Here is a 23,843-nt window from a genome sequence, read left to right as displayed (position 1 = left end):
ATTCAGAAAGTGATGCTACTCCTTCTGCTCCCACATGCAGACTACTATCATGACCAGCAAAGCCCAGGGATTTTGGTAGGAAGGCAGCTTGCTTATAAATGGATTAGAGTATAAACTTTGAAATACATTGCTGTATGTTTCCTTATTAAAAACACTTACAATGAAATATTTATTAAGTTTAGGCAAAACAGGCATCTGCTATTAGTGTACAACCCCCATGCATAGTCATAGTTTTCCCTCCTGAGGAGCTCCAAAAATACGGTGTCACTGCACTATGCACAGCCCACACACACAACTCCTGCTGCCCTGAAAAAACTGCTCCCACAATCTCCAGGTCCACACATAGCAGAGTTTTCTGCAAACCTGTCTCTTTCTTGCACCGTGCCACAAAGAAAATAATGTGAAATTTGTCATCTTCACAGCTTCCAAGGAAAGAGGCAGCTATGTCTGATGCAGTTGCTGTCATGAAGCAATTTTGTATGAACCTGACTCCAGCTGCTCAGACAGCAGTAGAAAGCAGAGACCATTACTAAAATGTAGAGCAATAAGAGATCCACAAATATGAAATATGAGATTACAAATGCCCACAATGTCGCTGCTAGAAAGCAATAACTTGTAGCAAAGTAAGGTATTTTGAGATTACAGTTTACCACGAAGAACTCTGTAATATTTAGAACAGCTGATTTATTTCCCTCAAGGAAAATATCAGCTACTTGAATAATCCCAAGTACTATGCAGGCCAATCTCCAATACTGCCTGTGAGGACACTTGCAGGTCCTCATCTCCTTCCTTTTTTACGACCTATCACTGCAGCCTGGCAGCTCCCCTGTCATGCTGCCACCCAGGTGACGCCACCACCCCAATAACCCCCACCTTTAAAAAACAGCAGAAAGAAAAATCAGTAACTGCAGGCCAACTCCCGTAACTCCACACAGGCATCTCGCACCTCAACATCGCCCTTCGCCGGTGCACAGCGGCGCCGGGTGGGCTCCGGGAGCGTGGGCGGGCAGGGGGCTGAAGGACACCTGCGTCCCACTGCGCCCCCGGGGTCACGGGCGGCTCGGCCCTATACACGTATATAAACACAAGTCTTATACATATAGATATATGCTTATTTATATATATACACATATATATATTTATATGTATATGTGTGTATGTTGGCATACGCGCAACGGAGACACGCAGCGGTGGGCGATCGCTTGAGCTACCAGATCTGCCTTTGGGGAAGATGCACACAGACATCTCTACCGTCCACACAGGCACACGTATCTCCGCGTATTCCCATGAAGGAGGTGCAGAAGTTGCTCGCAGAGGCGCCCCGAGGGCTGGCAGCTTTCCCGCCGAATAACGGGGGAGGCTGAAGGGGGTGAAGTTTCCTCCCTCCTCCTCCTCCTCTCCCCGAGTTGCTCTGCGGAGCCGGGCGGCCCTGGGCGGCGGAGACGCCGCCGGCAGCTCGGACCAGGCCCGCTCCCGGCGCTGCCTTCCCCGCGCCGGCCTCCGCCTCCGCCCCGCCGGAGCGCCGGGACCCCGCTGCTCGCCGGGGCCGGCCCCCGCCCTTACCGTTGCAGAACTGGAGCAGCGAGGAGGTGTCGTAGAGGCTGCTGTAGCTGGAGAAGCCGTCCTCCATCCTGCCGCTGCGCTCCCGGCGTCCCCTCGGCTGTCCCGGCGGCCGCCCGCTGCCTGCTCGCCCACACGCTGCGGAGCGGAGGCGGCTGGGGCCGCGGCGGCCTCGCTGCCTGCCTCACTCAGTTGCCATGGCAACCCATTCACTCCGCCGCGGCTGGGGCGGCGGCCGCTCCGCTCCGCTCCGCCGCCGAGGCGCGGGGGGAGACCCGCGGGGCGGGCCGGGGCGGGCCGGGGCGGGGCGGCCGCCGTCACGGCGCGGCCGGGGAGGCGGGGGGGACCCCGGGGCGGCGGGGCGAGCGCGGAGCCGCGTCCCTCGGCCGGCTCGGCCGTCTCTCCTCGGCGGAGCCGCCGGCTCCGGGCCGCGGCTGAGAGAAGGACGAGCCGCGGGGTTCCTCTGCCTCGCCCGGGGCTCTGCCGCTGCCGGACCGGGTGTCCCGATCAGGCCGAGGCGGAGCAGAGACACTGCCCGGCCCTGCGGCGGGAGATGCCCGCCGATAACCCGCGGGTTAACCCGAAGTACCACCGTGGACTCGGCTAGCGCTGGATGCGGGGCAGGGCTTTGCGGTGGCAGCTGTGCAGCCGGGGAGCCCCGCGGTCACAGCCTCAGCATCCCTCCCTGCTGCCTCTGCGCTCGGCTGCCTTAGCTGAAGCTCCTCTCGCTTCTTCCGCTGAAGCAACAGCCTGCCTGTAATTGCACCTTATGCCCTCCCCTGATTTCAGCGGCGATTCTCCTGGCTTCACGATGGAGCTGGCACGATAACATTGTAATTGATACTCTTTCACAAAACCAAAAATAATTATACACACTGTAATTCCTTATGCCAATTTATACAGTTTAAACTATGTAGTTTGAGGAGTAATACACTTTCCCAATACAGGATACTAAAATAGTTTTAACTGTTTAACATGTTTTTATCTAGGTATATTCATAATGTCCGTTTGTGTTGAGGTGAAGGTTGTGGTCCAAAACTGGTGGCTAGTAATATTGTAAAATTATTTTATACATTTTGGGCTTCAATTTCTGTGCTAAGGAATGTTGAAGTGTCCAGCGACTGAAAGCCATTTTTAGTTCAAGCTCCTCAAGGGACACAAGGGAAATAGTTCATTGCACATCTATAGCACCTTTCAGCTTGAAAAATGCCAAAGCACTTAACACATCATGTCTTCAGTCCCCAGTCCTTCCAGGAGCTTTTTGCAGGGCAGTTCCATCATGTGGATCCATTTACAGGCGTGGGTTTGGTATATGTGAGTGTTTTCACCAACCACTAAACCATGGCAGTGCTAACACAAAAGTATGCTATAAAATTAGGCAGAGATATCAGTTCCATGTTAAAGCAGAGTGAAAAGTGCTCCCTCCTGAATTGCCAGTGCCAGTACTGGTAGAGTTGAAGTCATCTCCAGCACAAGCACTTACCCAGCCTGATGTGCTTAAATTGTATCAGACAAAAACAACTGCATTTTATAGCTGTGGGCTATAAATAACAGAAAATTGTGGTAGTTTGGTGATATATTTTACAAAACCAAAACCAGAGATTAAAAAAAAAAAAAAAAAAAAAGAAAATTACTTAAAAAATACAAAAGCATATAGGTATTCTTAGTGTTTTAAATGAGTCATGATTCATTCTCATCTTTAAAATTAATACAGAGTCCTTAGGTTTTTTCATGTCCTTTTCATTCATAAGCCATCAAATGTTTCAAAGATGCTATATTATTCTAAAACATTGTACGCAGACAGAAAGACATATGGGATTTTTGGCAGACAAGTTGCAACTATAGAAAAGTGAAGTTCATTTTCAGTAAAAATTCTGATTAAGAATTTCCTTCATTTTAAAACATTATTGCCATCATTTGGTTATTATTTTTGAGGTTGAAAAGTGTTTTAAAGTGCTTATTTTCCACCATCTTGAGACAAGAAGTGTACTCACCATAAGATGTCAATGTTACTTCAACCCCTACCTCCTTGTGATGTGTAAGTTTTGGAAAACAAAAATATTTAACCTATGCTATCTAAAAGTATTATGTTTGTAATAAAAACTGTGTTGTCAGAGAGATTGCTACAAAGATTAGAGAAAGTAATGCCCAGTAACTTTTATGAGATTTGTCAAAGTAGGAGAAAGGCCAGAAAGAGGCAATGCAGCTCCATTTCAGAGAGTAGAAATTAAAAGTCACTTAGAAGCTGAAATCTAATCTATTCTTAGAGAGAGATGCAACATGTAAAACCTTGCAATAGATTTCCCACTGAAATTAACGGTGATGGTGTCTGTGAAGCCTTTCAGCTCAGTGTGCTGCAAATCAGCTCTGAGATGTGACAGAAAATGGTCTCAGCTCCAATCTCCAGATGCTGTTATGATTCCATTATAGTCTAAGAGCAAGGGTTAGAAGAGGGAAACACTTTCATAATTTAATGATTTTGAGACCTGTAACAATCTCATTATACTAAACCGTACCACAAGGCATGAAATGAAAAAGAAATTCTGTCTGGCTGTGGGAACAATGGGACAATGGATTGGAAGGATGCACTGATGTGTCTCTGGGAATTCTTCTGGTATGGTGAAACAAGAAAAAAACTTCTAGCTGTACATTTTTCAGTATACTGTAGCCTTCATCATTTGTACATTTCAAAACCAGTTCTGGGCTAAGTGTGAAACCATAAAGGTGGGAATGTAGCATCCTGAGCAGTACAGTGGGGCTGGTGTATAAGGAAAGGATTTGTTGCTGTACACTTGTGCACACTGACTGCTGGCAGTCAGAAACTCTATGATGTTACATTTTTGAAAGCTGTATTTTATACCTAATGATTTAACTTTTGTTCATCTTGACTAGTGTAATGCAAACAACTATTAGCTAAGTGAGAATAAAAGAGCTTTCACCCATCCCTCACTGAATTTTCAAGAGTTAATATACTCCAATATTAGGACAAAGAAGACTTGCTTTCACTCCCTGTTACCAGGCTGCAGTCAAATTTCACCAAATCATGTAATATTCTGAGTCGGCAGGGGTTCACTAGGATCACCAAAGTCCAGAAAATTTTGGTGTTCCCTTTGTCCCTTCCTGAAAACAGGATCAGACTGCTTTCACCATGTAGTGGTAGCTTGGACAGCCTGCCCTCCATAGCTGCCCCCTGGGTCTGTGCTGAATGCCACTGCTTACAGCAGGCTTGTGGGGGGAGAGGTGATGGCACTGGCTAAGGGAAGGATGCTGGGATTTGGCTGTCAGTGACAAAGCCCGCTGTGCAGAGCTGCTGATGGCATCAGGGGCAGTGAGCCCTTCTGTGCCGAGTTTACAGGAGGTGAAGGCTCAGTTCACCACAGACACTGGAGGGCTCTTCTTTCAGGTCAGTGCAAAGCCTGTCTGCTGAACAGATCAGGGAAGCTTGGATGGCTGCTGTGCACACTGAGTGTACATTGTAACTAGAGAAATCTTCATCAGGCAAAGCATCTAGCACCATCAGCAAATGTGCTGGTTTTGCTAAAATTTATCAGTGGATATAATTACAGCATCTATTTTACCATGACTAACTTTTGAAGATCCCCTCAAGCTCTTTAGCAATCATTTGATAGGTCACGTTTACTGCAGCATGATCAAAGGGAGCTAAGCTCATTTCTGTAGCTCACTGTGTTTCCATTTAACATGTAAAAGTCCATTTCACCATTCACAGTCTCACTTAATTCAGCAGTTGATCTCTGCTTGAGTCTGGAAGCTTTTAAATTGTATACTTGTTCAAGATTTGCTTTTCCTCTGCGAGTCAGAAGTTTCATCTATTAAAAAGCTGAAGCACTGCAACACTTGGTGCCTGGGCCCAGACTGCAATCCAAAACACAAGGTACCATGTGTGTGCTTCTCCCTGAATCATCTCATTCAAAACAGCAGAAATGGGCATCTTTTCCAGCTGTTCATTCCCAGCACTGTTAGATGGTCTGAAAGCTGCCATCATAGCACAGGCACAGTGCCCTGCCTCAGCACTGGAGGACACAGTGCTTTGACAGAAGCCAGGGGCCAGGGCTGAGCAGCACAATGCCCAGCAGCAGCAGCAGCAGCAGCAGGAGCAAGCTGCACACAGCAGGAGCCCTGGGGAAGGAAGAGCCAATGCCTGGTTTAGGAACTAGCAGGATGAGACCATCACTTAGCAGAGAGAAGCTCTGGGGTTAAGTTTTGCATTTAGCTTACTGAAATCTGATGAAATTCTGATTTATACTGATTTTTTAAAATTGTTTACTTCTTTTCCTTTTCTATTCAGAAAACAGCAATAATGTTTGGGTTTTTAAAGAGAATTTCATGCAGTGAATATAATGTCTTCATTTTGCAGAAGTGGCTTTTTTCTCACTGCTAAGACTGTCTCCAGGTACTGGCTGTCAGGATCTCATCATATGCTCAAATAAGGATTTCCTCTCCCAGTGTGGTAGGAAAGGAAGAAGTGCCTTGCTGGCCAGTCTCCTTTGTGAGAACACTTCAACCACTGGAATAATCATTCATTCTAAATAGCAGGACTCCAGTGTTTCAGCCACAGCAGGGAGCTTCATGAATGCCACTACAAAGCAGACTTCATGCATGTGGGAAAGATGGGGTATAAGAGGAGGATCACCATTATACCAGCACAGTCTGAGTGCATTAAAAATACAATATAGCAAATGTGGGATGAAACCATCAAAGCTATGCAGGTTTAACAATCCAAATGAAAATATGTTGCAATATTTCTGTATACATCGTGTTCTTTTGAACTACATATATTGGAACTATGGAAGTTTCCCTATAATTAAAAAGAATAGTCTTAATCATATTGCCCTGGGAAAAAATACTGTTTTGCAGATTGGTTAATTTGTAAATACAAAGAGAATACTTTGAAGATGAAAAGAATAATGCTTTCCACATCTATGACTCTTCCTATTCCAAGAGGGGAGGCTGCTCAGCAAACATAGATGCTTCCAGATTTGCACCACCTTTTTGAAATAAATGTTGGCTTTATTTGCTTGTTTGGAAAATGGGAAGAAAAACATGACACAACCAAGGTCATGCTGGGAAGTCTGTGACAGAACCAAGCCAAAATAACTGCCAGTTATTGCACCAACTACAATATGAGTCTACTGAGAATATCCTGCCTGTAAACACTGAAGATACTACTTGTATGGTTTGTTATGAAATGCTTTCAAGCACAGTGACTGTGGTAGAAACACTCTTATTTTTGCAAGGCCCCCTAACACGTTGGGTTCAATGCAGATGAATATATGTAATGGCCGAGTGTAGCCTTACTACATCCACAGCTGTGACACTGAGATTTGAAACTGATGAGAAGCAAAATGTGCTACAGATAGACAGGAAAGCAGTTCCTGTTCCATGTTCCATTGCAATCTGCAGATGGGAACAGCACTTCTGAGATATTAATACTCTGAGAGATTGATGTGAAGAGGCACAGTGATGGATGGCATCTCACAGAATGATCTATCCACCCTTCAAAATTAGTCCTTAGAAGTTTTCAGTTTTAACTCAGTTCTGCAACCCTATTTTTGGTGGCTGCAGCCTCCAAAAGAGCCTGAAAGCTTCTTCTAGCAGAGCTCTATAAGATCTATGTACCCAGGGGCACAAATCCTACCTCCTGTGAGAGGGGCATCTCTGGTTTCAGCTACAATAGCTTTGGCACAGGTTCACTGGTTCACCATTCAGGGCACAGGAGGATCATCCCTACAGGTCTGTGTTACTTCCCAGGGGGGATTCCCTCCCAGCAGAAGGATCTTTCCTGCACCCACTGGAACCCCAGGGAGCCTCCAGAATGTAGGTATGGGGAAATGCTTTCAGCAAGTATGAAAAAGTGATGCTTCTGTGTGGCTTGCAGCACACTGACATCCCTCTGCACACGGCTGAGATGAGTAGTTTTGTTTAATTTCTATGCTATGATTATAAAGATGTTACTGCAACAGTATATATTCCAGAGATCTATTTTATGCATATATTTAAATAATATTTTGTTAAAATTTAATATGAGTTGTTATACAAAGCCACAGCTACATAAATCTCTGCCTTCTGAATTATATTAGAGTAGAATGAGATTAGAGTAAGCTATAATATAGACATATTTCTTTAAAATTATATCTAAATAACAGCATAGCAAGTTGATAATTTAAGGTGTACACAGAAATTGCCATTTTATAACAAAGTGATTCTACAGTACCCATTCTGTTAGAATTAGAAGGAGCGTTTTGACTGGACTGTAACAAATCACATGAACATGTAGAACCCAGAAGTACAAAACAGGATATTTGTCCAAAGGACACATCAGCTACACTGTGAGAAAGAAATCTCTCTCTTCTGCAAACACAGGTACCCACAGTGCCTATGATGAGAGGGAAAGATCTCAGCACTCTATTTTATATCCCCTGGTCAGTAGGATGGTGGTTTAAACCTGTGCTTTACCAGAACCCATATTTGTATTTTCCCAATTTCCCATGTCACTGTTCCACTGGTTTTGGGATCCAGCACAATCAAGGGCATCTTGTGGGAATTAATGCGTACCAGGAGAATTTACTGTCAGCCATGTAGATAACAAAGCACACATAAAAATGTTTGGGTAAGACAAAGCACTGTGTTAGTTCAATATATTAATGTTAGAAGAGGCTAGACAATCTCATTCACTGCACTTTCTACATTTGCAGTTATGTTACTGGAAATTTGCCCAGATATGGAAAATGAATGATTGTAAATGTCTTCTGAGAGATAGCTGGAAAAAATAATGTATTTCTTCTAGTGATTTCATATGTTATGCTGGCTTTTAGTGAGTGATTTATTGGAAAAACTGATTTGTGCTATTAAACAAGTAATAGGAAATAACTGCAGAGAGTTTACCTGTAATTTTAGCTCCTGTCATCACATAAGCCCATTTACCACTTCAGCTAACTTAACTTCAAGTTTTACTTATCCATCCCCTTGTATCTTTCACCAAATATAATATTAATTATGCCAAAAGAGGTAGGGGAAGAAGACAGTATTTCATTTGTATGGTGTGAGTTATTTCTGCAGGGGACCATACCAGCTCCACTGGTTCAAACTCATTGAAGTTCCATGAGCTTTCCTTGAGTGGGTGGAGGAACAGGAGAGTGGATTGCAGTGTGACCTAGAAGGGCTAGGCAGGAATTCCAATCCACTACACTTGCAGATTCCTTTGATATCTTACAGAGTCCAAGACCACCTACACTGAGACCTTCATCCCTCCACTGCTTTTGCTGCCTCAGTTGATTTCTGCTTTCCCAGGTCAAGATCCCAACACACAACCTGGGAACGGAAGGAAACAGTTAAATTATCAGCTAACGTAAGCTTGGCTGGCTGGAGAAACAAGCAATAGGAAATAGTCCTTTCCTACAGTTTTCAAGATTACTTTACACTGATTTCCAGCATGGGCTGTAGCTTTCATTTTTGTGGGTAACTATAGTTCTGAATTAAACTTTTTTTATTTACTTTGGAACAGAATTTGCCTTGGAATAAAATTTTTTGTTGTTCTGGTCTGTGCGATCACCCAAGGCCCACAATGTGATCAAAGCAATTCTGTGTTAAATAAGTTTTTTCGAAGTAATTTCTTTGTGCAGGTTCATAGCAAGTGCATCCAGAAATTTAAATAAATTTCACTTTTGAAACTCCTTTGAACATACAAAATGTATGAAATAGAATGCAAGAAAGGAAGTGATTGTACCAAAGAAACCTTCACTGAATTGCCCGGGAACATAAATAGGCATTAGGGTTTACATGGCAGGATCAGGTCCATACATTAATAAAATATTTGGCTTGGTGAAAGAATTCTGGTTGTTCTTAAAACACCTCTGCCAGCCAGTGCAAGGTGTAGGATTACTAATCCTCCTCAGGGTAAGCCATGCGTGGCATTCTTCTCTTTGGTGGTGGCATTCAAGAGAGACCTGGAGGAGGAAAAAGTAACAGGGGCAATAATGGCAGTGCCTGAATGAAGTCCTGAGAGCCAGCCGAGCCCTGCTGCCTGGCTGCCAGCCATCCAAGATGAAGAACAATCGTTCATTTGTCTCAGATACCGAGTTACCTAATTTTCAAAACGTTTCCTGATGCAGCCCTTCCATTCTTAAGTATTTCACCACCTGATGTTTCTCTCTCAAGCTTTCAAAGAAGCAAGAGAAAACCAGAACTACAGATAACTGAAAGAAGAAAAACTTAAGTGATTTTGTCATTAGCAGTCATAACTCAAGAAAAAAGGGACAAGAAGACAAGTTCTTTACAACTTTTCAATGCTGGCTAACCCCTCATTGTCCCACTCACTTTCTGACAGAATAAATGCTAGGATAAATAATAGAGCAAATCTCAAAAGAAAAATATGTATTGTGTGCCATGAATTATACAAGCAGATGCAGCCATGAACAGGAGAATTAGGACCATAAAACCCCTGCAGTGTACACTGGCTGGTGAAGGGCTGGGAGTTGCCAAGGGACACTCTGTGACCACCATGCAGTCCAAGCTAAGATCTTACCCTTAACATCAGCCTGCAGCCCTGTTATGCAGGGGTCTGCCACTTTTCCTTTGCATTCTTCCTCTTAAAGCTCTTTTTTTTTTTTTTCCCCCCATATCAGTAGCTGTTTGATGACTATTTTGGCCATAACCAGCTTATGGTCTATTTTACCAGATGTCTGAGAAATCTTGCCCTGAAGAATTTTGCATCTTCTGCCAAACTGACCCTTCAAAGATTCCCATATTAATGTGAGTTTCCCTAAACTAAGGGATGGGTAGAATAGGTCAAGGGCCAACTCTTAATGTGTAACCTCGCAGAGCACCATCATCTTCAGCTGAATTCTTAGCTTCATTCCTTTTTATTTATTAGAAAAATGTTATTTAGCTTTGTGGCACTCTACACGGAAATAATTACAAATAACCTAGCTGCTAAATGCTTATCAGAGACTCCATTCAACTAAACAGTCCTTTGGCAAAGTCAAAACTCTGGATCCAGATTTGTCAGATTTAAACATCCTTAATATCTTCCTGTTCTTTCATGATGTCTTTCATTTCAAGACATCAGCAGATATTTTTTATTCAGCACTCATTTCAGCAGGGGAAAAAGAGTTTTGCAATATTGATGCAATTTATTGTAGTATGACCAATTAAGAAAATAAAGAAATTTCAAAGAAGTTGATGGCGTTCATTTCAGATAAGTAAGATGTTTTACAGAAAACCCTCATAAGGCTGTGGTAAAGGACATTTTTCCAACTTCACAATGAAGTTAAATGCCATTTTATGACCATCCAAGAGTAAGGAGTAAATAATACTTTATGCTGGAAAAGAGTACATGTGACTCATGATGTACAGCTGTTGTAGATGTGAACTTGTGGAAAATGATGCAATTAGAGGCCAGGAGCAGAGCAAAATATCCATTCAGATCTGCTGAGCAGATCAGAACTGCTGAAGGGCTGGAGAAAAATAATTTCATTTTCTCTTTTGCTCATGTCCTCCATAAGCTACATTCTGCTTGGAGTTAATTCATATTCAAGCAGTACAGTTAAGGGAGAGTCTTGATATGATTTAGCATTTTTTATGTTTTCCATTTGTCCGATGAAGAGGGCTTGCTCTGTCATTCATTCACCATTTTCTTCCATGTGAAATTAGGAAATATGGCATATGACATCTGAAACCCAGGTTTTTTCCATTTCCGCATGTCTTCCCCTGGAGCTCAGAAACTCAAGTTCTGTCAGTGTTGAGGAAGGAGAGGAAATGTAGCAATAAAGTTCCTGGCTTCGTCACAAGGCCCTTGCTGACCTGACCAAGGGAAAGTGTGTAGAAAGGGATTGAACTATTCAGGATATAGATGAATGGCAAAAGTATCTTCATGTGAAATCAGAAAGAAAAACCTGCAAAATAAGGTCTAAGCAGGGACAGTGAGGCTACAAGAAGTCATGCTACAAATGCTTAGGAGGAAGGCCAGGAGAGTGCTGGTTCAGTACTCAGGGGTGCAAGGCAGCTAAGGACGGATGACAGGAGCAATGAACAAGGGATTGGTGACTTTTTTGTATCTGTCTTCAGTAAAGCAGTGTTTCAACAAATGTAGTAAGACAATCCTATTGCTGATGAATGTAGTTACACCTTCCTTGTTTCATTCCACTCCCACCTCCTCACTGCTTTCCTTCATCCCTCAGTCACAGTGATCTGTAAGGCTGTGCAGAGATCTGCATAGGGAACTGCTTCAGCTGAAAATTAACCCAGCAAATAGGTGGTAGTTACTCAGATCAATTAGTTCTGCAGTTTGATCCATCTCTTAGCTCTACCACAATCAGAGTTTTATTTTAAATTACCTAGATGTATTAACTTCATCCTATGATGCTTAAAGGGCAGATTGATTAAGTTTCTGAGTGACTGGATGTTTAATGTCAGAAGTAGGAAAGCATGGGACATGTCTTTTAAATTGGGAAAAAAAGAGCAGTAGATTATTGATCAGTTGATTATATTATATTTTTGCTCCACAGTTTAGGATTTTTTAGACATACATGTTATGAGTGCTTATGTAATAAAAGGGAAGTGGGTAGCATTTGGTTTTCATTGTAACAACAAAGTCTGTCAAGCCAGCTTAGTTCTTCCCATGCCTGTATTGTGCTGTGGAAAGGGAGCTGGTGTCATGTAACTCAACTTCCATAAGGCTTTCTGCACACTCATGACACTCTTAGAAGTAAATGAGGAAATGCAGCCTTGCTGAGCCCACTACACCTGTTCTAACAGGCACAAGACTGTTGAGGTAACCATACCTAAATAGTGGCACAAAATAGAAGTAGGTATGACATATGATTCTGCACATCTTCCACCTTATTCCCACTACAATCCACTTTTTCATTAGTGACTGAAAAAGGAAGCAGAAGACATACTCAGTAAATGTGCTGGTTGCAGCTTGGGAGCTCTCCTGTTGTTTTCACATGAGGTTCACAAGTAATTGACTGGTGCACCTCAAATAATACCCATTTACTTTAAAAAAAAAAACCTCAATTGCCATAAAGCTGGAATATAAATTCCAATATTGTTCCATTGTTTTTTGTGTGTCCTGAGGAGATTAATTTTTCCCCATTTAAATAATTGGTAATATATTCCTACCACCTCCAAAAGCAGGTGATGAAGAAAACAGTTTCATGTACATCAGACCAGAAAATAAAGTCTATATACCAAAAAACAAGTCACTTTACTGAGTACTCATGTGCAGTGCTACTGTTCTGGGGTCTAGTGATGCAGAATCAGCCTTTCTTCTCTCAGTCACTGGTGTGTGTCAGGTCAGGTCAATGCAAAGTAACCACAGTCCACTAGTGCTTGTTATGAAAGGAGATAATAACTCTTTCATTCTGGTGTGGGTACAAAGCAGAGTCAAAACTTGGCCAAAAAATCACTATCACTGTTGCAACAGTGAAATGCCAAAAGCCTGAGCAGGTATTAGGACTGTAGTGTCCTCATTATCTGCCTCCCAAACAGTACATGGGATGCCTGGGATTTCATTTTTCTGCTCTGTTCCCTTTTTTGGATCTGCTCCTTTAATGCTCCTACGGACAAGCTGAAGAAGTGGAAAGGCAATTCACACTGACTGAAGTACTTGTTTTCAGTTAAAAGCCACTATTTGCTGCTTAGCAGGCAAATACAAACACCTATGGAAAGAAAAGCTGTCACAGCATTTGAAGCTCCTGAGCATCTGTAATCAGCACATCTGAAAACATTTTAAAGTGAGTTTAGCCTATATATGTCTTCATATCACAAAGTACTGCTAGGGACAGACTTGGATGTTGGATGTGTTTGTATTACTCCCTTGTATGGAATGAAAGGCATTTATGCATCTCTTTTGTCTGCATTCACACACACCTACACATAAAGGCATTCTGTCCTCCCTTTCCCTTATAAAGAGTGATGATTAATATGATTTATATCTTGGTGGCACAATATCCTAAACAGGCACTGAAAATGATCATTTACCTCCAAGGCTAGACTGTCTAATTCCTGTACTTGCCCTTTGCAGGACTAACAGAAGTCGTTTCTATAAGATAATTTTGGCTTTTGCATTATCTAAGACACTTTTAAAACAATTAAATATATTAATCTTTTACATATTTCTGAACCTAAACCACAATGTTTAAAATTATATCTTACACTTTAAAAACTCAGGTTCTGCTTGGGTGTAGTAGTGTGACATTTGAGAAAGCTGTGGCATTTGGATCTGTGTCCAACAGAGGGAGGTGTTCAGAAACACGGCTTTGGTCCAAACTCTTTCTAAGACTGAGGAATTCAACAGAAGGGGAGAGGAGGACACGAGCAGATGCATGTGAACAATACATGCTTTACTACTGCAATTCGATTCCTCTAGCTGCTCCCTGAGAACTCAGGTGTGGGGTCACTGCTGCTTACAGATTCAGACTGCTCAGAAGGTTTAAGATCAGAGGATTTTTAGATCAGGCAGGTGACAATATCCCCTCTGTTTTGAAAGGGAACTATGAACTCTTAAAAAGAAAAAAACACTACTTATTTCATATCAACCTCTTGATGTAAGATAAACTCAAGCAGAGGTCCAGTCTGGCAGGCACTTTGGGTTCAGTGAAAACCTGAGGTTACTCGGTTGTGCTTTCCTCACAGGCTGTCTCTATGGCAATGGGAAAATATTGTGAGGTATAGGAATGAAGGGAATATGACTCAGAGAGTACAGAAAAAGGAACATTCAGAAGCATAATTCCCAATAGGCACAGAGTACACTTTTCAAAAATACACACAAATCAAAGAGAATCTGCTGCTGCTTTGCCCCAGTGTTTTTACTGGAGAATGCAATTAATAAATGAGGAGCTGTAGTGCTGCTTGTTTTCATTCCCTCTATTATCAGAGGGAAACAGAAGCTGGTGGTGAAGGAAACAGCAGGACTCTGCTCTGCTCCTTTGAGTTGTGCAGCATTCTCCACAGGGCTGCCATGTGGCTGGAAGTGTGTTTATCAGTAAGGCACAGGTTTGGACAGACTCCCTCAAGTCAGTGGGCTACTTCCGTGGCCTTTCCAAGTGGAAAGGCTCCTCCTTTTCACTTGTGAAACCACAGAGGCCACAGGAAGCCCCTCTGTGAAGTCCCCTGTCTCACTGACCCGGGTCCCACCAAAATGGGATTTGGCCCAAATAAAAAGGCAGCAGCCCAAGGCAAGAGCCATTCTGCAGGGAGACATCCCTACAGAGCCTTGCATGAGCAAGAACTCCCAGGCTACCCAAACCTGTGCTCTGACTGGCCCAGTACCAGATGGGCTTCAGCTTGCCACACAACAGGCATTTATAAATAGCTTTCCTCCCCAGTTTTCCTCTTTAGATATTTAGTCCCAGGAAACATATCTATCTATATCTATATCTATATCTATCTATATCTATATCTATATCTATATCTATATCTATATCTATATCTATCTATATCTATATCTATCTATATCTATATCTATGAGACAAGCTCAAGTGGATATATTTATATACATAATTTTTTTCCTTGTTTAAAAATATCTTCTACCTCTTGCAGCTAATGATGATTTTGTGGGCCTGTATTAGCACTAGTCATTCTCAGAATCTTTTATGATTTTGGCCTCAGTAGCACTCTGACATAGTGAGTCCCACAGGTCAGTTATGCATTGTGCAAAAGCCTGTCTTTTAATCAAATTTATGTACTTAGTTTAATGACACTTTATCCCTGAACTACAAGAAGCATCAGATTAACTACTCTCTCTAGCATTCAATTTTTTCCTACATCTGTCTTAAGCTTCCCTTCCAATTTAACTCAACTCCTTTAATCATTTCTGCCCTGAAGGAGGTGAGAGCTTCCTTCCTTCTGGGACCTGTGGAATTTTGGGACTGTCCCTAAGCTTCCCCTCCTGACCTGCAAGCTGCTGCTTCTTCATGAGAAATGCAGGGAGCTGATGCAGTCCTGGGCACCCTCTGATTCTGCTCCCCTGAGTTTCACGGGGGGAGGTACAAGGGAGTCCTGAGGCATCTACATGATTATACTGTATTCCCTCACTTTAAAAGGGCTGGCCACCAGTATTGTTGCCCAGCAACATGAAACTGTGTATCACTGCTGGCTTCATTAAACTTTAAAAATATTTTTCCTTGCCAAGTCAAATGAATAATTGACAATGATTTCACTGTATGTTTAGCATGCCCATTCAAATTCCAGTATAGAGGTAAAACAGTTTCATATACCTAGAATTAAGAAGAAATGACTAATACTGGCTGTAAAATAAGATGCATGGCTGAAAAATACTTGCACTTATAAAGCAATCTGTATATTGCTCAAAGCTGCTGTACCAAATAAATGTCCAAACCCTGTAATTATTTCTTTACTGAACACACTGAGCCTTCCTTTTTTCAAAGATTATTAAATCTTACTTTATACTTTCTGTCTAGAAAAGACTGCAACAACTAACCTTTTAACTACTTTATTATACTATTTATTTGCTATAATATGCCTGTATTTGCTACTATAGGCAATTGAACACATTAAAAAAGCATAAATAGAGAAGAACAGATTTCAACACTGATATTTTCTAGTTGAGTAATAGTGCCTGGGGTTATTTAAAGAGAATGGGTTGTAAAACTCGAGTGTACTTTCTGTCATCTGACTGATGGATTGCTTGTTACTCACCTCCAGCAGTTCAGCTCAAATGAATTGCTGCAACCCTTATCAGTACTTTCTTTTCTATTTATGTCAGAAGTCCCAATTTTATCTAATTGGTGGCATTACCAGAACATTTTTCTGCAAATGTAGAAGCTTCCTGGCAAATGCAGTTGCTGCTTTAACCCATGAGAGGTGCAGTTAGATGCATATCTGTGAGCAGAATGGAGAGGACCTAAGCTGGGAGCTTTGGAGATCTCCAAGCTAAATGACTGCCAAAATAAACATGACTGGAGATAGAGGGATTAATCCTGTAATCCTCACTTAAGCAAAATTCCTGCTATCTTCAGTGAGATTCTCACTGGGGAGCAGCTGTAAAAATTGGCCTAAATGAAGCAGAAATGAGAAAGGCCAAATTCTGCCTCTGGGTGTGAGCGTGTGACTTCAGCAAAACCTGAAGTGTGACACCCTGGGTCTGGGATAATCAGCACATAAATTCTCACCAACCTCTACAGTATCAAGACTTTTCTTGGTATAAATAGGAGGCACATCCATAACTCCACAGGGAAATGTTTTTATCCAAGGTTCACTAAAAAGTGAGAATACAGGTACAAACTAACATTCAGAAAGAAAATGTTAATTTTATTAAAAACTATCTTACATTTTAACCCCAGTCCTAGGAGTGTTTAGAGCATTTCTCTTCACTGAACTCAGAATTATTGCCCCCATTTGCTATCTGGGGTGGAAAAACAACATGCAAAGTTAAGTGATTTTCCACAGACCACACAGCAAGTGATTAGTATCATGGGGATGAATTAATCTTGGGTGTAAATCCATAAAGATTAATGGAGCTCTAACAGGGATTAATTTGGCCCATCATCTCTAAGGATAGCAAAACCAATTAGATGATGTCATTAATCTTCTGGTTTGTAAAGGACTGTTTCTTAAGCAATACTGAAAGAAAGGCAATAAAACAGGAATGACCAAAGGATCCACTGTAACAGATGAATTGGTTGTTCCTTGGCAGAGGATTCCCAGCAGGAGCCTTAAGCAGTGACAGCAGCCTCGATGTGCCCTCAGGCTCCCATCCCAGCTGAGATGCTCTGGGGCAATCATTTATTTGAGGATAGGAGAGTCAGCCCAGACTGCAGTCACTGATTAGGTTCATGTCTTTTCTTAGGGCACGACTTCCACACAACTGATTCGGAGTCAAATATATTTATTATGGCCCAGGGAGCCCCAAATCTTTGGAAAAAACCAAGTGCCTAATGTCCTATGGAAAGTAGCACTTGAAAGATTCATAAATTTTAAAGCTTCCACTTTTGAGCTGACAAAATGTGAGCTATCCCATTAGAAAGAAGCCACTAAGAAGAAATAAATCCAAAATCTGTATAATTGACTTGTTTTAAGATTTTGGGGGGAAAATTCTTCTCATTTTCTGGTTGTGACAATACACGTTTTCTCATCTTAAATTCTGAAGATGTTCCTGATGCTTGCAAAAGGGTCAAAACTGGTCCACAGGAGAGTAGGATCTTTCTACAATTGGCCTCAGAAATTTTATTTTAAAAAGAAGAGAAACAGAAATGTTTTTGTTATAAAAAATGCACACAAAGCAGTGATGAACAGAACAACAAAAATCACAGCTTCTAGACCATGGTTGATGGAATTTATGGAAAAAGAACATCTGTGACATTGGCAAGGTCTAGCATGAGGACACTGAATAGCAGATAGCGAATTTGTGCCTGAAAGTCGTGTGCATTACCTAATAGGCCTGGTAAAAATGTTCCACTGGAATGCTGAAAGCAGAACTTGGCAACAGTGAGATCATTAAAGCCCTATTGCATATAAGCCTTCATTCAAAATGTAATAATATGTGTCAGGCTTTTCATTATTATCATGAGAAAGAGTATTCGAGCTGCAATAGGGATCTTCCCATCAATAGTTCTGCCTAAGTGTTTAATGGCAGAGATTTCATAATCAGTGAAATGTCTTAAAACTCCTTTCATGGGGATGTTCTTGGATAGAATAAAACCTCTTTCCTCATTTTATATACTGTAGGAGTTCAAGTGAGGTGATGTGTTCAGGCTGATAGTGCAGCTCCACCCCAGAGGGACGATGTTGTGACGTTCCTTTGCACCGTGCTACACGAGCAGGGCTGGGAGGGACAGGGATTGCCAGTTTTGAGCCTTTTTTCCCCTGGCACAGTGGTACAACAGCAGGGCTGGGAGGGACAGGAATTGCCAGCTTCCCCTTCCACCATGGAAAAGGAGCAGAGTTTGGAGGGACAGGGATTTCCAGCTTCTCCTTACACCACGGTACAGGAGCAGGGCTGGGAGGGACAGGGATTTCCAGCTTCTCCTTACACCACGGTACAGGAGCAGGGCTGGGAGGGACAGGGATTTCCAGCTTCCTCCTCATCCCACTGGCCCCCAGCACTTTTCAGGAATGAAATGACACACTGCTGCACCTATGTATGAACAAAGAACACTGGAAGGAGACATGGCACAAGACATGTCTTCCACCTAATGAGAATATGAAAGAAACCTGAATTTTGGCAGGGAGACTTGAGTAGGGAAGGTGGAGGGGGGATGATAATGTTTGATAATGTTTCTGAGTTAGTGCTGATGATGTGATTACCCTTAGGAGTTGGTACTGCTAAGTACTGGTGCATGTAAGCCTAGAAAGTGTGATGAGGAGAATTTAATCAGCCAAAAAGAGTAAATGAATGTACCAGGGATTGCTCCTACATGGTGTCATCTATGTTTCAGAAGGGTAATGAAAACAACAGGAAGTGTGCTTCAGAAAAAGGTGTCCACTTAGGCCCATAATACATATATATAGATAAAGAATGCCTATTTTAATATCTTCCTTTGACAGATGGATCTAAAGAACTATTCTGAGAAATGCTTCAACACAAGCCTGTGTTTCCAGAACATTTTTCAGACTATCAAATGAAAATATTTCTGTTTCTTTTTTTCTCTAACAATTATAGTCAGTGACTATTAGAGGAAGAAATAATAAAAAATATACTTTTCATAAGTAGCCATTATATTTAACATTTTAATTTCTAGGCAGAAAGAAAATTGTGTATGTAGACAGTTGTATTTTGATAGACTAGCTAGCTTAATCCTGATTTCCTTTTATTTTAGGCCAGCTTTTTCATCTGTGATTAGGGAAAATGGGTAATGATCACATCACCACTTATCCAAGCTTTCTAAAGTGCAAATTTGCCTACAGCACAAATACACCTGCAGTGCTATAAGAACAAGACCATGTAAAGCCAGACAGTGAATGTAAAACTGTGCAAAAACAGTGCAAAGTGCAGTAAATATAAACCTGGTCATGCTCTCAGCTCTGGTATGGCCAAGGTAGGAGTTGGATACAGATACCTTATCTCATCTTCTGCAGCTAATGTTTGTGGTAGAAACAATATAGCAACAAACACTGCATCACAGATATTAGCTTTATGCAAATGAACTTATATTAAATACCCCATTTATTGACCAGGGGAACAAAATCAAGACTTCAATGGTGCAATGAGCACCACAGTAAAAATCCCTGTGATTCAAACCCAAGTAATTTCATAAAAAGTAACTGCACATAAACAATTACAGCTCATCTAGTTCATATATGTTTGCTGCCTAACTTAAAACATGTTCCAGCAATAATTTATGAGGGAAGATATATGCACAGTCACAGTAACTACTGCTTCACAAGTCCAGTTTCCTATCTTAAAGAACTTGGAGAATATCAGAAAAAAGATAGTGATGGCAACTGTTTCTAACAGTGTGAAGCTGAGTGGAGTCCAGACTTTGTCCTGTAAACAGTGTTAGCTCTTTGCTGATCATCTGATTGGCATGGCCACTGCTGATTTCACTGGCAAATTAACTCTGGGTGTGTTTTAAAAGCAGAGTTTTAGGCACCTTGAAATGAATATATGTATGAAAAAGTCTTTTATGTTGTAGTTTGCTATTCAGAGGATTACTGGGGTCTTTGTTTCAGACTGTAAGCACAACAATGGAAACATTTATTCCTTGCCTTGCATAGACATTTACTGCTGTGTATATGGACCATGGAGACACAAATGAAAAATTTGGCTTACATCACCAGTGCCATGTCATTTTCACATAACCATCTTACTTCCTTTTTACAGCAAATTAACAACAACATCCTTGCAAAGAAGCAAGGAGCTTCAGCTGCAGTGGCAGCTTCTTCCCTTCAGAAGTACCATCTCAATCACTTGCTCCATCCCACAGTGCCCTGAGGAATGTAAAAACATCATCCCTTAAAATACCCTGGAAGATATTACCAGCTGAAGCAGAGAGCATGGGTCTGTCCCTGCCAGGCCTCCAGGGAAGGTACCACCTTGAGCTCCATTTTGGAGGGAGCACAGTGCTCAGAAAACAGAAGAGGGAATTTTGGTGCCCCAGCAATTCAAGCCAGATACAGTCCCCTTGCTTTAGGCACACAGCTGTCAAGGGAGTAAATAGGAAGATGAGACAGACCATGGTCTGAAGTACATCCCACAGAGCTAGTGTCCTTAAAGCATGAGCAGCTGGTTAATCTGATTAGAGGAGCTGGAAAAACATCTTGAGGATGACATGGCCAGGAGGAGAACATCAGTATGCAATAAAAGCCAGATAAGTGCCTGGGTGCACGCATGGCTCAGTGTCGACACCAGAGGATGTGCAGGAGGCAACCCAGCAGGAGCATTCCCTGCACAGCTTTGTGGTACCTCCAAAAGCCACTGTCCCCACCTCCCATGGGTCCCCTGCATGCTGAGGATTCCCATCCCAGACACACTGAGCAATGTGATCTCTAGTAGTACGATAAAAGTTGTATTATTTATGCACATCTAGCTATCTTATCTCTTTATTTTGAGCACAGAAGAACCCATGAGGATGGATTGATGACACCATCTATTATAAACTACTTTTGTTAAAAACAAAAATTATCTGATCTTCTACAAACCCTGGCATTCAAGCTCCCATCTGGATAGCTTCAGATAGCTGTAGAGATCTCAGTGTACTTCTGCCTTTCAATAGCTCCTGGATGTCTGACAGAGCACCACGCTTGGTGTGTCCCAGGATAAAATGTCTTGGCTCTTCAATGGATCTCCTCCATCCTCAGTGTGCCTCTTCCACATGATCAAGCATAACATTTTTGTGAAGCCCTCTCTGAGCAAAGCAGCCGGCTCCAAAAGCATCATTCTACCTGGGCTGTCTCAGCTGCTCACAGTTAATGGGTCTCATGCTATGAAATGCAGCAGTGGGGCTGTCAGAAGGGCAGGTCTGAGCCTGTTCTCACTGTGCAGGGCCCAGGTTTGGTCGGTGACAGAGATAAAAACCCCTTGCTGCTGGGGTGCCCATTGCCAGGCTCGGGCAGCTCTGTGGGCTCCAGTGCTGTGAAGGGGGCAGCAGTACCCAGCAGTCACTGACAGCACCTCCAGGATCACACCTGCAGAGCACCAAGCCACTGCCAGTCCTGACTATCACTGTACCCTGCTACAGGAGAGCTGGTGTTGCTAGTCTGGGGCAGAAATGCAACACATCCTTCTGTTTAAAATCTGGTTTGGGGGTATGCTGTAATCTACATAGATTAGTCTCTGCATGAACTCTAGTCTTGGATTTTCTTGTCTAGATCTCAGATGCGGATTACTTTTGTTAATGGGTAAAATAAAAAGATCTGTAAGTCTACTACTTAGGAAAATTAAATCTATTTTAAATTAATTATATTGATAGCTTATCTTTTTTTTTCCCTTACTGACTGAAAGTAGTTATATATAATGTCAAGCTAGTAAGCAACAAATCCTTTCTTATTAAAGTAACTTAAACCATTAATGGCATTATAGCTTGCTTTAGATTTGTAGTCTTTTTTTTTTTTTTTTACTGCCACCTGTCTCCTTTCCAGTCTGTACTGGAAAAAAAGGAAAGATGTTTTCTGTTCTACACTCAGATTAAACTAGCCACCATGAACAGGTAATACTTATAAAGAACATATGATCAGAACAATTTTTGCTGTAGTAGTTGCTGTAGTATTTAAAATCAGACTATACAGAAATGATATAATCTTGCAGCAGTGCATCCAGACCCCAGAAATCATTTTACTATCCCTGTCTACTTACTACTCAACAGCAAGCCCCCATCAAAATTAAAGAAAATTAATTACTTTGTAAATTAAGTTAAAATCCCAGCTGTTATAAAATATAAGGCAAGCATCATTTCAACAGCAATGTGGGTTTAAGTAAAGGAGGAAACAAATGACCTGCACAGAACTCTGGTGCTCCACTGTGGTCTGCCTGGGCTGGTTCCTCGGGGATGGATTTCATGTTTCTCAGCGATGCCCCAGGAGCAGCTGGGGGGTTATGCCCGGGACTCAAAGGGCTCTGCATGAGAGGCAGCTGAGTGCCTGCTCTTCTTTTTATTTATGTGGATGTTACAATGGCTGCAGACAGCAATGCACAGACACTAAATTAATTAAGCTGTTTTTAAGCCACAGCATTAAGGTGATGTCATAAGAACATGCCTAGGATAGCAAGGTCACTGGAAAGGGAGAGTACACATCCTGCAGTAAAAGATTGTAGTTTGGAGGGCTTGTGTTGGATGCCTTCTCTGAATTTGTCAATTTTTTTCTCAAACCTGGCACCACCTGGAGAAATACTTTTTCTATCCACTGAAATATGCAACAGCATCTCTGATTTAAATAGGGGAAGAGCTGCTACACCTGCTTCAACTCAAAGCAATACACACTATATGCTCAGAAATGCAGAAAATTAGATATATTTGGAAACACAGAGAGCTGGGAAAATGTTTTGATGCACGATAACATAGTTCATCTAATTTATGTCAGACTGACTTTGTGTTTGCATACAAGCACGCTCAGAGAGGCTCGTGTTGGGCAACCAGAAATCTGCTCATCTTACTGCTTCCATTGACATGGCATTGCATTGCCATTTTGCATTGGTATTCTGATTACATTGTACAACTGAGCCGGAGATTTTTTCATCTATTTCTTAAGTAAGTAATTTTGCAAAAATCAAGAACAGCAACAGTTCATTTTTGTTTCATTGCAGCTTTAGAAAACCCCAAAAACTTTAGGAAGACTTTAACAGAAGAAATAACAGAGGCTGATACATTGCAAACTTAATGGTGCTGCTGCTTCACTGTGAAATATTTTAACTAGGAAATGTTGAGCATCCGAACAGTAGCCATAATCCTCTCATACAGAAGCCTTTTCTGCAGCTCGTCAGGGTAAGTGCAAGCCTGTGTCTTCAGCGTTAATGGGATCAGCTGCAATGAGTAATGCTTTGTGTATGCTAAGGCTGTGATCCTGTCCACGTGGTACAAAGATGGCAGAGTTGGTTTTTCTAAGCAGTCAGTCCCACACGAGGTGAAGTGAGTCAGAGCATTCGAGATGGATGAGCAGCTCTCAGAAAGGAGCTTTTGTTCCTCATCTCCAGTCTCTAACAGTCACTGTGAAATTGTCTCCACCATCTACCTATTAGCATCAGCATCACTGGGGCTCTTTGCATGAGAAACTCTTGTGCATATAAGCAAAGGTCACTCAAGGAGACTCTTGAATCAGGATTTATTTTGTAGCAAGCTTAAAATGACCACATTGATGACCCATCACTG

The 23,843-nt window shown here is 42.0% G+C and overlaps 1 protein-coding gene across 7 annotated transcripts in view; it reads right to left on the bottom strand.

Moving 5' to 3' along the window:
* EML1 (EMAP like 1) overlaps positions 1-23,843 on the bottom strand; it is a 121,915-nt gene that overhangs the window by 77,836 nt on the left and 20,236 nt on the right. For 2 of the 7 annotated variants that reach the window (XM_059850307.1, XM_059850309.1), the window contains exon 1: positions 1,564-1,830. The exons of 1 other annotated variant lie outside the window; for it this stretch is intronic. In XM_059850307.1, the coding sequence (XP_059706290.1) occupies positions 1,564-1,630 (67 nt within the window). In that variant the 5' untranslated portion in view covers positions 1,631-1,830. Of the gene's footprint in view, positions 1-1,563; positions 1,832-23,843 lie in introns of those variants that run through there. 4 more of the 7 variants (XM_059850311.1, XM_059850313.1, XM_059850305.1 and 1 more) reach the window with 3 other exon arrangements.

Source organism: Haemorhous mexicanus, chromosome 6 (assembly GCF_027477595.1).
Source record: "Haemorhous mexicanus isolate bHaeMex1 chromosome 6, bHaeMex1.pri, whole genome shotgun sequence".
Taxonomy (NCBI): Eukaryota; Metazoa; Chordata; class Aves; order Passeriformes; family Fringillidae; genus Haemorhous; species Haemorhous mexicanus.
This window is presented reverse-complemented; position numbering and strand designations above follow the sequence as displayed.